Source organism: Chiroxiphia lanceolata, chromosome 3 (genome assembly GCF_009829145.1).
Source record: "Chiroxiphia lanceolata isolate bChiLan1 chromosome 3, bChiLan1.pri, whole genome shotgun sequence".
NCBI classification, from domain to species: Eukaryota; Metazoa; Chordata; class Aves; order Passeriformes; family Pipridae; genus Chiroxiphia; species Chiroxiphia lanceolata.
Window position 1 is genome coordinate 86,323,921 of NC_045639.1, and position 15,653 is coordinate 86,339,573.

A 15,653-nucleotide genomic window follows, 5' to 3' on the forward strand; every position below is an offset into this window, starting at 1 on the left:
GCCCCAGACCAATGATGGGAGAGAGACAGCAATTTAAAAACTGCATGGAATCAACTTGCAATCACAAAATGCAGAGAATTTTAAAACAGTGGAAATGAAGTACTGTATCACATCTGTTAAAGATTTGTATTTGGAATTAAGAAGTACTGAACTTCTCATATGTGGCTTTTATGCTGTTAGTTAATTGTGGCATTCTTTACACACTTATTTTTTTGTTTGTGCTTTGCAAGCACAAAGATACAAGGGCAAAAAAAAAGCAGTCAGCTCAGGATTGGATATTTTAAACTGTATGTTACTGCCCAAATCATGCTTGTGTGCACATTTACCATCTGTAAATGTGGAAATAACAGAATATCTATGTGCTGGTTCGGTATGAAAGAATATACACAGACATCACTGTGAAAAGTATGTTGCTTTCACGTCCTCCTTCCACATTTCTTATTTAAAAATAGGAAAATTAAATACATCAATTTACATTAAAATTCTGCTACAACTGCAAATTTAAGGCATGGAATAAAGTTATCATAATCCTCAATCTCCCACACGCAGAGTTTAATCTATCAAATTCTGCACACGCAGAATGTCACACTGGGCCCAGCAATTATTCCAGATGACTAATTATGTCAGTAAATGTGTACCTTAATTGCAATGAGTCCAGTTCCACCATCAGATATGCAGGCACAGCTCCAATTACTTCAATGGAAGTTGCATGGAGGTATCTGAAGGCAAAATTGAGCACTTTAGGTGAAATTTTTAAAGATGGCCTCTTATTTTAAGGACAGATATGAAAGGATTAAGATATATCAATTAGGGAGTGGAGTAAAAAATTTGATATCTTAATCCTATCATACATGCATGAAATAGACTGAGGATATGAAATCAGAGGGAAAAATGAGACCCCTTTAAAAATTTAGCCCTATCTGTGTATGGTGCACAGATTAGAGTTACTCTAAAAAAATCACTCTTTCATTGTGTGAATTTTAGGTGCTTTACCCTGTCAACTGTATGTTATACTAAACAATGTGTATGATATAATGTTAGTCTGTATTAGTTATGATGCCTGAGAAAGAATATTCTATTATGTGATGAAATGCTGTTTCAGAGATTATTAATGAAGTCAAGATTGGGTAAATCAACTTTAATTCTGTAATTCTTGATTTTTGTTATTTTTAAATCCTCAATCTTAACACATTTATGTTTTGGTTTTCATTGTTAGATATCATTATATAAAATAACATGAGAACAATTAATGGGGACTGTGAAGTAAATCTAAATTCTCTAATGGAGAAATTTGGGGTTGTGCATGGAGTAAAACGGAATTTAGCACCAATTGGCTGTTAATTTATTTCTAAGCATGCAATTGTATGAAACATTAAGTCTGCTCTAGAAAATACAGCTGTGTTCTTTTTAGCTTTGTTCACCAAGTACATCTGAGCATATGTTGTAGCTCAGTTCTGTGATGGAAAATTTCATCTGCCTAACAAGTAGCCTGGTATAACCTTTACATGTTAATCACAAGAAGCAGAAATAAATCTAACACCGTAGCAAAAGCACAGTAGGAAAACTGTAACAACCATAGGTAACAACACCATATGATCACATTACTTTCTTGGAACACAGCTGGTTACCACAGGTAACAAAAACTTGACACAAAAAATACTTCAAGAACGTAGCCTGCCTCTTAGAAAAACAGGGTATACTTTCTTTTAGGCCATCAGTATTTACAGAGTGCTTTTCTTAGAGGTCTTTAGAGGTAAGACCACACAGTAACTTACAGATCAAAGCACTGTAATCCTAAAACCTTTAAATTGTACAGTGGCCATGGAAATTACAAACATGGAGATTTACCATAAGAGTCTCAAATAATTGGTGTAACTACAGCTACTACAATTTTGTCAACATCTTACTCTCTGGTGTCAGAAGTTATACTGCAAAGAGCTATAACTCTGACCTTTTCAAGAGCTGATGATTCAGACGTGAGATTGATCAGTATAAGAAGTAATTGAAAAAAGAACTCATTGATCAGACCACTTAAATAAGGGGTCAGAGTTTATAGTCAAAGATTTTACTACTATTAAATCATGTGAAGGTTGTAAGACAATAATGTACATAAAGAATCAAGCCATGCAGGAGAGAAAAGACAGACATAGGAATGGAATCAACATGTTGTATTTGAATTCCATTAATCTATTTATAAACCAGTCTGACTCCTATAATCCCAGGTGTACTGGGTCTGACTGGGATGGAGGCAATTTGCTTCACAGCTGCCTGCGTGGTGCCAAGGTTTAGAGTTGCAACTAAGTGTTGATAACACACTGATGTTTCAGCAATTCCTGAGCAGGGCTTGCATAGCACCAAGGCCCACTCTATTTCTCATGCTGCAACCCACCATACCATCCAGGCTCCCCACAGCCCCAAGTAGGCTGTGAGAGGAGACAGGTGGGACAGCTGACCCTAATTGACCAAAGGGACGTTCCATGTCATATAGCATCACCGTCAGCAAGAAAACTGGGGGTTATATAAAATACACAAGTCCATAATACACTACTTAAAAGAAGTAGGGAATAAACTAAAGAAAGTAGCTACAGATCTCATTTTCAGCCTACTATCTACCCTCAGAGAAAATTAGGACTAGCTAACAGTTGTTTTTAATTAAAGGAGAGAGACACTTAATCTTTCTAACACTTTATCTGTTTTCTAAGACTTTATGTACTAGTAATACTCCTTTTAATATGTGAGCACTATGGTAAGATTTATAGTTACATCTGAAGGCATTAAATAGTTGACAGCCCTCATTTTTATTCCTATCCTCAGAAAACTAGTATGGGCATGTTTCAACCCCTATCTGCTGTTTAACTGATAGAGAAGTTAGACCTGGCTAGAATCCTAACTGTTCAGAATCCATGACACCTTTTCAATTATGTACAAAATAACACAACAATAATACTACAAAAACAATATACTATACTGATGTATTAAATGTAATAGGACAGATAACATTTTTCTTTTTTTTAAATAAAACTATGGTAGACAGAAAGTATCATATGGCACATTTCTGTTATCCACAGAATGTGAATCTAACAATTCAAGAAATGTGATTTTAAAATAAATTAAATTTGCGTTGGCATCAACAACAGACCAATTCTATGAAAATTAGTGAGAGCTAAAAAGCAGCACTAACAACAGCGACCTGCACAAAAGAAACTGAAGTATTTTTAAGGCCTAAACTTCTCTATTTAAGGTATGAAAGGGGGTCTAAACTTTAAGAAATTACAAAATTTCTTAAATGTCATGATGCTATAAACACCCATCTATTAAGATGATAGCATAATGTATGAAAACTATGTGGGATCATTTAAATAAGGACTGTACACAGGCAGGAATACTAAACTAGCAAGCAACAGCAGAAATGCTATACCTGCCTTTATAGCTCTAGGTTTTAATTCCTGAGCTTTAACTGTTTAGATATCCACCTCTTTCATATCACAACAATCATCAAAGAGACTCTACATTCTGCAGACTTTGGAAAACAGTGACTCTTGTCAATAAATAACATCTAAAAAGTACCCACTCATACACTTGAAAAAAAAGGTTGGTAAAGTCAGATAAGTACTAACACATACGCTTAAAAAGTCAAGTGATTAAGCAGAGGAACAGTTTTCCATCACTTGCAGTCATTAAGTGAAAGTGTCTGAAAGGACATTCTTGTCCAAACCCAAGCATGGGCTTAACGCCAGAATGACTGGTGACACTATCTGGTCTGTGATTAAAACTGATAATCATACTTGTCTTTTCGAGGCTACAGAAAACCTATGGATGCCTCAGTGCTGGCTGTACCATCTTCTGTAATGCTGGAGTCTACAACAAATACAGAATTTTCTCGAGGCACTCCTTGTTTTTGCTGAAGATGATCAAGACAGAAAGAGGAGGTGTAGGCAAACAGTACAACTCGGAAAACTCCAAGTCTTAATTGCACTATTAAATGTTTGAGTACGCTACATAACAAGAAGAAATTTGCATCAAGATTTCAGATAGCTGTAACTCTTTCCAGAATGTATCACACATCCTTTATGATGCAAACTTCAAAGGAAAAAGTCTAGAAGTGTAAAATGACAGAAAGAGTGCTTGCATAAGGAAGCTACTGAGAAGTAAGTTGAAGTGAAAATTTAATTCATAAAGACTATTTTATAGTAACAGTGTTTCTGGGGCAAAACCAGCATGTTCTAGCAGGGAAACAGAGAATTGCACTTATCCCAGAAGCCAACAGAGGTCTGACCTATTCTTTAGTTTCAGTCTTAATAATCAGTAAAAAAGCTGAACAGTGACAAAGAGCTACAGCTATAATGCAGCCTAGAAGCATGTACACTTAGCCTTTCTACCAAGCAAAAGTCAGGAGCTTCATCTGTCTGTGCTACTAAGATGCTCTGTGGATGGGAATCGGGGAAAAAACTATCTAGTTTGAGGAACTGAGAAGTGGCAGCTGAAGAAGAAACTAGGCAGAACTTATGTCCATAACAAAGGCAGGGAAATAAAGCTGTGGTGTGATTTGGATGGGAGAATCCCCTAGTGTAGAGCTGGCTGTGTGGCATAGAAAAGAGAATTCACACTGGTGTTGGACCAGGACGATCCATTTCAGAAATAATACAGAGTCTCGTTTATTTCTGGTCATCCTTCAAGATGAGTTTTGCAATATGCAGGCACAAAATATCCTTGTGACAGGTTTCACAACTACAAAAATTCAGAGCAAAGTCTACCATGAAATTGAAAAACCATACAAAATTTTGGAATCATGAGCAGATAAATGTTTTGAAAGGTAAGGTTAGTAACACTGAAAAATCAACTTGTTGCTAAGATAAAGAACTTGTTACAGCTTCTTTCATAAACAACTTTGAAGAGTACTTCATGTCAACACGCAGATATTAAGGGAGATGGCTCTGAAGCCTGCTCTGCAGCCCTGGTCCCTCTACCTGAGTAGAGCTGCTGTGGCTCCTTTAAGCTTGTGCACATGGATTTCCTTTCCATGGGAGCTGATACTGCTCTGGACCTCCTCCCAGTCAGAATTAAGGCATGACCAAAGCACATTGTCAGACTTCCAAGCTGGGAAATGAGCTTGGATCTCCCAGTACCCACAGAGGCATGGTGGCCATCTTGAGTTTCAGAACCGACTCCAGAGGGAAGATAAGCCAAAATAAAAACCTGAACTGGCTGATGCAACATTCAGTTCTTCCTCAAAGATTTTCAAGGATGATCCACATAGAAGCTTCCATTTAAAATGAAACAACATGAAAACAAACACATATCTCTTAAAATTTGGAATAAAAAGTAAACCACTGGTTTTGACATCAAACCTAGTCAGCATTTTTATAATCTGCTGAAGACTTTCAACCTTTCCCATTGATAACGTGGGACAGATGCTTGATTGCTTTGTTGCAGATTTATCTGGTCAGTGTTCACATCTGTAGTATACACTTTCCCTCATATTTCTGTCTCTTCTCACATAATATCCTGTAACTCCCCCATCCTCATCTCCCATTCACCTACTGTCTATTCTTTTAACCTCTTATCAGAAGTGACACTGGGCTACTAGTGTAAGTCAGCTCAATTTAAGATGTTCATGGTCCCCCAGAACTGCCAGCACTCCGCCTCTTCCCTCTCCTCTTCTTTTGCCCACCTCTTTTCTGCCTCTGGGTTGCATCTGCAATCCTTGAACCAGAGGAATCTGCATGCAAATATGCCACCACCTTCTATACACGCCCAAGTCTTGGGCCAGATCCATCCAAATCTTGTGGAAACAAGTTTTTTTACAAACCTGTTAAAGGCAGTCTAGTTTGTCTGCATAAAGTCCATTGTTTTAAACAAAACACCATCCACTGCAGCCCAAATCACAGGACAAGGTTTGTGAACTTGAAAGAGGCATAATCAACAAACAGGTAAGATTGATTTGTACTGTTCTGTTTGAGAAAAATACAAATATTGAAGAAAGAAAAAATGACAAATAATTTGTAAAAACAACCACTCTTAGCACTTTCTTACGACATTTCATAGCATATTCCTAAACCTGCAAAAACAACCTGTGATTGCTAATGCCTAAATTAAATATTATTTTTTTTCATCTTTTTTTTAGCATAATTGTGAAAACATATTCGTGTATGCTTGGCATCGGGGTTGGAATTTATAGCTAGTAGAGCCGCTGCTGTATTTTACCTAAGCATTCACCCTTTCAAAAACTAAAAAGTAGAAGGAAATTCTTTGATTCAAGTTCAACTCACAGTTTGGCTTTGACCCACCAAAGCCTGTATTCAGATCAGAATTTCCTAAGATGTGCAGGACTCAGGAATAAAGGTTAGAAAAGGTTAATCTGCATTATTAATGTTTGTGCAGCATAGTATTTTGCTTTTCAAATGAAAAGGTTGGGGTTTTTTTTCATTTTTTTCCTCTCCAAACTTCATTTGGATTTTGATATAAATTCTACTTTCAGCTAAAGGGAAAAAAAATAGGATATCTCTGCAATGTGGCCTTTAAAGACATGACAGACTGCGCTTTGCATTTCATGAGACAGCTGCTGTTTGATTCACTGGTATCAGTACAGACATGGAGAATTGATAGGAGGTCAAATTCATAGGAGATGAGCACCATATGTCTGCCCCTAGAAACTTGTCCTACATCAGGATTTACTTTCTGAGTGTCATGGGATTGACATGCAAATAGAACACAGCTCAGAATCTCTCTACATACAAAGGATAGTTTCTGTCATTGTCACCTCCAACTGTTCCTAGATGCACACCTACGAAACATTCTTCATAGATATCAAGGGCCATGGTTGCATCATTAGAAGCAGATACTGTGCTCAAGAACAGTTGAGGAAAAATCTTAATTCTTTGTGCGAACTTCACCTCAATCAAGTACCTTCTGAGCCATGTAAAATATCATAACTACTCCTGTTAAATCCAGTATATTGCATTTCAATAAGAACACGAAAAATCACAAGAGAAACCATTTTCAGATTTTAACGAGGGGCATGAGATAGCATAGAGATATTTGAGAAAGAACTTTTTCACATGCCAAACACTGTTAACTAAATATTACATACTGACATGGCATATATTGAGGGAAAAGCCAGTATCAACAGTCGCCAAACATTTGTAAAAAATTACATAAATATTTACCTTTTGTGGGAGAGTTAAAAGTCTCTTGCTCTTCAATGAATTAAATGCACGGAATGATGGAAACAGAAAAAGAAATCAGCAAATTTAAAGTTAGATAACAAAATGTGTTACATGTGACAATGGCATGTACAGTAGGCAGTACTCCAGCATATGTAAAAGTAATGTAGAAAATTAAAATGATAAACCATGACAAATAATAAAGCCTATGACTTTTTCTTTAAAATTAAAAGGAACAATGAAGTTACAGAGAACCAGATTGTGGAGTCTTTAAGTATTCTGCTAGAGCAGTACCATCATACCCAAATTTAAGAATGACATAAAAATCTTAAAATTGCTTTAAGTATCATTGTCCCTGAACTACACAGTACTATTTTTGATTCTGAAGCCTTTTCTGCAATAATAAGTGTTACAAATTTATTTTCTATTAATTGAAATCTATAATACTCAATAACCACTGGACTACTGAAAATCAGTTTTTCAGGCAAATATACAAGATTATGAGGCTTGTACTTATTTGCAAGAGTTAGCAATACTAAAAAAAATGCTCTCCAACGTGAGTAAAGATTCCACAAGCTGCCTCAAAATATGAAGTGCCACCTATTAATTTAAAAATAAAACCAGATATATGAAGACAAAACAAACAACACTGAAAGTCTGAAATCTAAAACTGAGGTGACTTTTTCTTTTTCTTATATTGATAGATCAGAAAAAAGATTTTAACTGAGAGGGTTTGATCTTTTATCTTTACCCCAACCATACTCTCACTGCAATGACATTTCAATGATCAAGTACATATAAACGGAACAGTTTTCACTAGCAACTCGTTTTTTGGGGTTTTTTTAGGATCTTAAGTTGGTTAAATATAAAAAGATACTTGCAACTCAATGTACTATTTGACAACATACTGATTTTCTGTACAAAGTTATGATTCTTATTTGTTAAAAAGGAAATACAGGGCATCAAAACACTTCATTCCTCTGTGACGTGACTACCATTGTATACATATTACACATATGAACTTTATACGTGTAATCCCCGTTCAGCACCAGCAGAATGTTCACGTAGTTTTTCCTCATGTAACAACAGTAGCACACATGCACACATGCACTTCACCCTGTGTACAAGCTATGTACAAAGCTTGTGCAGCCTTTTCCAACATAAGCCAAGATACAGCAATACCTAATGCTGGACACACTTCTGCTTTTCTCAGTGTCACTCCATAAGGCCTATTGCCACTGGAAACACACACAACCACCCTACTTCAGTTATGTTTGCAGGTATTCTTTATGTTTAAAAAGACTGTTAATTATCACAAACCTTACTCTCATTATAGGACTTCTGAAATAGGAAACTACATTGTTGAAGCTATGAAAAAGAAACCATGCTGTGAAGACCCAAACAGAAGCAGATAGAGGGAGAAAGACCTGTTTTGCAAGAATTAGCCCTGAAAGACTGTTTCTATACTACAATCATTGTATTTATATTGTTGGTCCATAAATTTCAATAGTACACAACATTTTTTTGTTATTTACTTGCTAGATTTCCTACTATAATCCCTACTATTATCTACTACAGGTAAAAAAGAGTGAAGGAAAAAGTTCCAGATCTTCAGGGTGTATTAATTTTCTTGATCAATACAATGATTAACCATTATACGAAAGTGCAGAGACCCACCCTCAAATCTATTCAAGCAAGAATTCCTATGATGTTTGATAGCTGCAATGACAGAGGACAGACTGAGTAAAGATCACAGAGGTGTGCTTTGTAAAGAAGTATCATTTAAACACAACGCAACTGCATCACAAAGTCGTTTTAGAAACAGCTGAAAAACAAAGTCAACCCAGAATCCCCACCCCTCTTAACAATTTGCACAGTTCTACTCAAACATGATGCAAATAAAAAAAACAGCGAAGCAAATCTCTTACAGCTCAGCACAGAATGACATATTGAGAATACACCATTGTCCTTACCATGGCTTAGAATTTCACTGCTTTAGTCACTGAGCCAAAACATCTTCACAGCATTAGGTCCTTTTATAAAATTATCAGTTAACACAAAAAAAAAAATCAAAACCACTTCTTCAGCAACATAAGATAGGGTAATGACTATTAAATTGTGATGTCTTGAAAACACACACAGACTCATGTCTACAAGACTAACTTCCAATATTAAAGCATCTCAAGACTTTTAGATGTGATAACATCCCAATGTGTCTCTGACTCCAAGAAATACTGTTGACAGGGTTGTAAAGGAAAGAAATACAGCTATGACTTCCTCGAATACTACTGTAAGTAAAATAAAAATCATATTGCCTAAAAATTACAGAAGCCTACAATCTTAACTGCAACCACTTTAAAATGTCTGCGCGTGCTGGAGTTGCTAAAAACATTTAGTTAGAATTGTCTCAAATGAAAATAACTATGCCCCTCCTCTATTCCAAAGTTACACAAAGCTGCTCTCCCTTTTAAAACATAATACCAAGAAGCCTTTTCTTTTTTTGCCAGTGTGCATAACAGTGCTGGTTTGAGGTTTTAGTCCTTAAACTGGATTTTTCTCTACATTTTTTTTCTCTGTTCCTGATCAGCAGTACCAACCCTATTTTTGTAATGGCATAGGGAGCACTACTTTGGTCTTCTCTGTACCAACTACTTCTGTGATTTTTATTTTAAATAAAGTACCTTGTAAAACTATCTTATGTTCTCATAAGTTGAAATTTTATGATTTTCAAGCTGCCAGCCAGAGTAGTAACTAAAACAACATCATCTGGTAGAGACAAGGAAACAACCTTTTTTTAGTTCTAAATTTGACAACAAAATGGAATGTCTGAGATGCAATGTCAGTCCTTAAAGAAGCCTTATTAGCATGATATTATCACTTGACATGATAGGTAAAGATTGAGCCAAAATATCACTCTGTTTCTCCAGATGAAAACTGCTACCAGTCTCTTGCTCCTTCATTAACTCTCATTTGTTCCATAATGAGAGCTTTAAAGAGTAATAAAATTACTTTCCTGGATTCTTCTATGTCTCCTGAATATGCAAAGAGCAAATAAGGAGCCCATCCTTGATATACAGACACATAATCTTTTTACAGCAACTTGTATAACAGACTTAGATTCACAGATGTATCTATTTAGATGTATATTCAACCCTCACCGAACAACAGGATTTGTATAGAGTGTAAAGAAATACTTTACTATAAAAATGATACTTTATAGAATATCATACAGGTTTTCCTGGAAACGCAGGATGTCAATACTGACCATCAAAATGTAGTTTCATTTGTAAATGAAGAAAACACATTTTGAAATATTTCCTATGACATTCGTATATAGCACTACATTTTGACATCATCTCTATCTATGGTGACTGTGAATTTAAACCAATAAGGACACAATACAGTTTCAAGTACAGTTAATGTATATCTTTTACAGAACTCAGAATGCTTTGGATTCAGTCCTATATTAAGGTCAGATCACTTCTAGTCACCACATTTGACACTGATACTCATCTGACAGGAATTAAAGAGATGAAACTAATATTAAAATTTCAGCAAATACTGTGGTCTTAATGCCTCACTGAATTTAATTTCTTACAGTAGTATAAAGTTAGACATACTAGCATACTTATTTCAGCAGATACTAACAAAACTATTTAAAAACCTTTTATAAAACTTATTCAATTTACTACTTCTCTGCAAATACATTCTGAGCCTGAACAGAGTATTAAATGTAGGTAAGATCAGAAAACCTCCCTTTCAGAAGCACGAGTCAGTCACTTAGACAAAACCATAGTACTGTGTAAAGAAGGAAATCTCTTTAACCTTTAAATCCATGTGCTGTATTACAGCCATATGACACCGGTGGTATAACAACAAAGCAAACAATATGACGCATCCTACTCGTGTATTTTATATATGACACAAGCTTATCAACCACAAGTGTAAGCAAGAGTTCACTGAAACAGCATTACTTTACAGGTGTTCACAGTATCAACAACTTTCTAAACTCAGAGAAGCTTTAGTCTTCTGCTCAACTTTCTTTTTTTCTTTCCTCTTCTGTACACATTCCATCTCTACTCAGTTTCATGTTAAGTTCTACATGTATTTCCAATGCCTTCAACAAAACAACAAACTCGTATTTTACTCTCACACATCAGCTATCAAGAACAGCACAAAGATGATATATGAGTATCCAAATAAAAGTCAACTTTAACTTAAGAGCTGATTGATCATTATATATTGCACCAAGTTCTGAAATTGAAGAAGAAACATGAAAATTGAAATTCATTACTTATTACATTTCCCTAAAAAGCACTCAACTTGCTAATACGCAGAAATAGAAATTGCAAATGTAGTTTGTAACTAGTTTATAATTCAGACAGTTTTAGATTCACTACAAAATGAAAGGACCCGAATGTAAAGTTTAAGGTTATTAAAAGCCACTTATATTAGCATATTTATAATTCAAAATAAATACATTTATAAAACAAGAGTATGTTTTATATGCACTAATTGAAGGTTTAGTATGTCATCACCATAAAATTAATGCAAACTGATTGCACGTTAATGCAAACCGTCATACACGAAAACTCCAATGGTAATCTGTCATGATAAGGCCATCATGGTCAGCAACATCATCTATCCAAGACTGTGATTAATATACAGTTCTGTAAAGCACTACATATTTCATTAGAAGCATTTCTTTAATTTCCACATAAAAGAAAACCTTGTCGTATGTGGCAGTCGAGTAATTGTTTGTAGTCAATGTGAAAACAGGGTTTTTAAAACACAGAAGAAAACATGAATGTGCAAATATTAGACATTGCACCACTTCATTTTACCATAATAATTCATACTCTGTATGTTGCTAGAAAAGGAAACAGCGATGTACATATTATTTGATACGAGTATGTAAAACACATCTTCCACAACCATTAGGTCTATATTGTCTTTTCCATAAAAACAGCGGTCTTTGCCTGATCAGTTTATTCTTAAGCAGGAAAGGGCTTGTGACCTGTACTTTAACATTTCCCATGGTGATTATTTTTATTCTTTACTCACTGAAGTATGAGCTCCAGACAAAAAACAGATTTGTGATATTTATTATTAATCTACGTTAATAATGCACAACAATAAATATAAACCACAAAATAAGAAATGAGAAAGACTGTCAAAATGTTGAAAAAATCGTTGCCCCTGTTTTTTTTAGCTGATAACATGAGATATGTGTTGGAAACTACCATGACTAATAGAAATTTTAAACATAAAATGGTACTAGAAAATTAAGGCAATTAAACCATATGTAATAACAAGCCACCAGTCAAACTCTTGTTAGATTTCCCAAACTAAAAATATGCTTTCATTCTCTTCTATTGCTTTATTGGTAGAAATACGGCATTGGGCACATAGGTATGCAAGTAGACTTTGATTAAAGAAAGGTAAGAAATCAAAGAGTTTGAGCTGTCATAAGCTCATTATTTGATACCTTGCTCTATACTGCCACTTCTTACTGGAACTTGCGGTAGCTGTCTTCCCCTACGACTGCTGAAGGATGTGTCTGCAGGAGGAGACTGTGTGGGACTTCCTTGTTGGTGTGTTCTGCAAATGAAATTAAGATAAAAGCGAAATCAGCCAAACGAAGAGACTTTTTATATTCTGAATTTTAAACACATATTAAGTTGCAGATACTGAAGATGAGTGTGAAGAAGTCTGCATTTGGTCTATGCCATATGCATATACCCAGGTCTAGATATCTGGTAAACTTATAAGGCATCACATTTAATTTCTCTAACTACCTTTGACTAAGAAGAAATTATTTCCTTTGATTGATTCAGTTTTTTTTAAAATTTATTTGTTTGTGGGGGGCTTTTTGTTGTGTTTTTCTTTTATTTCCTTTTTTTTTTATTTAGATAAAGTACTAGTCAAAAGCTGTTAAATGAAAAGCACTAGAACTATTTATGATTATGACTCACAATTTATACATTCTTCTGCACTGGTTCAAGTGCAATAAAAAACGCCACCTCTGTGTCTCATTAAGTTCAGTATTCCCTTTGTGCTGATGCAATAATTGCACAAGGCCACAGAGAACTGGACAGCAAGTATCGATTCCCATAGGATAGCATGTGGTTTTTCTTTGACCTCAAAGGAAAAAAACCTTTAACCTTGGTATTGGGGTGTGTGAGGTGTGTGTGTGAGAGTGTATCTTTGTGTCATGCAAAGCATGTATTAGAGTTTTAATATTTATACCTAAGTGAATATCCTAAACTTCTTTGTTGAATTCTAACTAGCACTATTTCAGAACAACGTGGCTACTTGATTTCTTACATATAGATGCAGCTTCTGAGTTTAACAAATCAAACACTTTCAGAATGCTGGTGTTTAAAGTAAGTATGGGCACCTATAATAACTATGGGGAAAAGGTCTAAAAAAGTAAAACAAAGATGCGAAGCAGCAGACCACTGAGGAGAGCTTACTATGAAATGTCCTTGCCAGTTACAGTAATATCAGACTCACTGTAGTGGATAAGCACTGTTTATCTACCACACTAGGGTTGCAAGTAGATAATTTATAATTTTAAGTAACACATTTGTGCAAGTTCAAAATACTGTTGGCTTTCACCACATAGATCAACTGACTTGTAACATCAGCTTGTAAGATCAGTTAGCTGTGTAAACAGCACATGATTTTCTGCACAGTGTTTAAGAAAAGTATTTTGATAATTTTCAGATGGATACAGAACAAAACACAACAATGGAGGGACAAAACACAGTAAACCTTTTACTTAGCATAACTACTTAAATTCAACAGCAAGAAGTACCATCTGGATGGTGAAGATAGATGGCATAAAGGATATGAAGAGAGGATAATCTATGGTGCCAGAATGAGTGAACGTGCCAAGTATGCTCAGAGAAGTACAACACCACACTGAAACCTGGGAGGCAGAACATGAAGGCTATGCTGTACACATAATAGCAACCTTGTCAGAAGTGGAGAAGGTGGCGCCGACCCTCCGGATGCTAGGTGATGTACAGAGCATAAGGGTTTGATACTAGACTGCTCACTCGACCTTGAGCGAGTGTGATGTTTTCCCCTAATGACTGGCTGTTCAGTCGTTCGTGGGGTTGGAAGTCCCCTTCTAGAAAGACATGGTAGCAGACCCCTAAAACATCAGTGCCAAAAAGAAACTGTTCAGTTGTTAGCTCCAGGCACATCTTCCCTTGCCCCCCTCCATCAAAGAACATTGCAAATCCTGGCTGCAGGACCAGGACTGACATTTCAGATAGAAGTTATTAATTATGAATGCAAATCTGTTTTCAAAAGGACAAACTGCAGAACACTCACCACCGCAGATACACATGACCCTAATTTTGGAACTGTTGAACTGCACTGCTTACAGTGGAAAGTTGGCCAAAAACTCAACTCTAGCTGCACCTTAAACACAGCAAACACAAGCTAACAACACATATGACATAAGGAGTAGACCAGAGTAGGCTGTGAATACCTAGTTTTATCACAAAGCATTTCTGTTTCTAAAACATACCTTTTACCTTTATTAAAAATACTAACTGCATTTCAATTAGTGTCCTAAAAAAGCACAATATGGAGGCACATACGTAATTCCCTGTTTCCCCAACAGTTTGAAATAAGAAATCTATTTAAGTATCTGTAAGTACTGAAACAGAAATATGGTTCTGAAGGAACTATAATGAAAATAAATTATATTATGCAGTAAAATGATTAATCATGTTAGCATAATAAAGCATAATTAATACTAGTTCTGTAATTGCATAAACTGCAAGTAAAGGATAAGCTGAAACATATCAGGTTTGTAGAGTGCCAAAGTATTCTAAATGTGCCTTTTTACTCTTCCCTGGCTTTCCAACAGTGCAGCATTTTGTAAGTGGTACTACTATATCTGCTGTTATTTCAGAAATTTCAATGGCTTGTGACATCATTTCGTTGTGGGGTGGTTTTGCTTGGGTTCTTTTTAATTTCTGTAGACTCACACATCCAGCATAACTTTCCCACAAAATACAGTCAAAGTAACCAAGGAACTGTCTGGTTCATATGACTATCACACACTAAGAAGTTATCCTAAAAAAACCCCTATATATGAAATTACATGCAGATGCCTACCAAGGATAACAAACAGGTTTTGATTCAAAACCATTTCATCAGTAACAGTTTATGTGGAAGACCAGTCACAAAGCAAAAAATTCAAGATTCTGTTGCCATTGCTTATACTCTCTCTTAAGCCCTAACACTTCTTCAGCTTAACTCCTGGCTTGCCCTGGTAATAACTATGACATTCTTGAAGAGACTGAATCTGCTGATTCTGAAAGATGTTTATGATAACGAAGATGAGCTGAGTTCTGAAAATGCCTGTTTCTCCATGCTGAATGTAAAAGTAATCTATCCCAACTGTTACACATAACCAGCTTTTAAGTATCTGTTTTATCAGATGTCTAAACATCATAACATCCATAA

General features: G+C 35.5%; 1 protein-coding gene across 1 annotated transcript in view; it reads right to left on the reverse strand.

The window, feature by feature from the left end:
- The window catches only part of RIMS1 (regulating synaptic membrane exocytosis 1), a 319,714-nt gene that overhangs the window by 70,983 nt on the left and 233,078 nt on the right, over positions 1-15,653 (reverse strand). Inside the window, 3 exon segments of the mRNA XM_032682385.1 lie at positions 7,167-7,196; positions 12,652-12,764; positions 14,143-14,325. Coding sequence (XP_032538276.1) covers positions 7,167-7,196; positions 12,652-12,764; positions 14,143-14,325 — 326 coding nt within the window.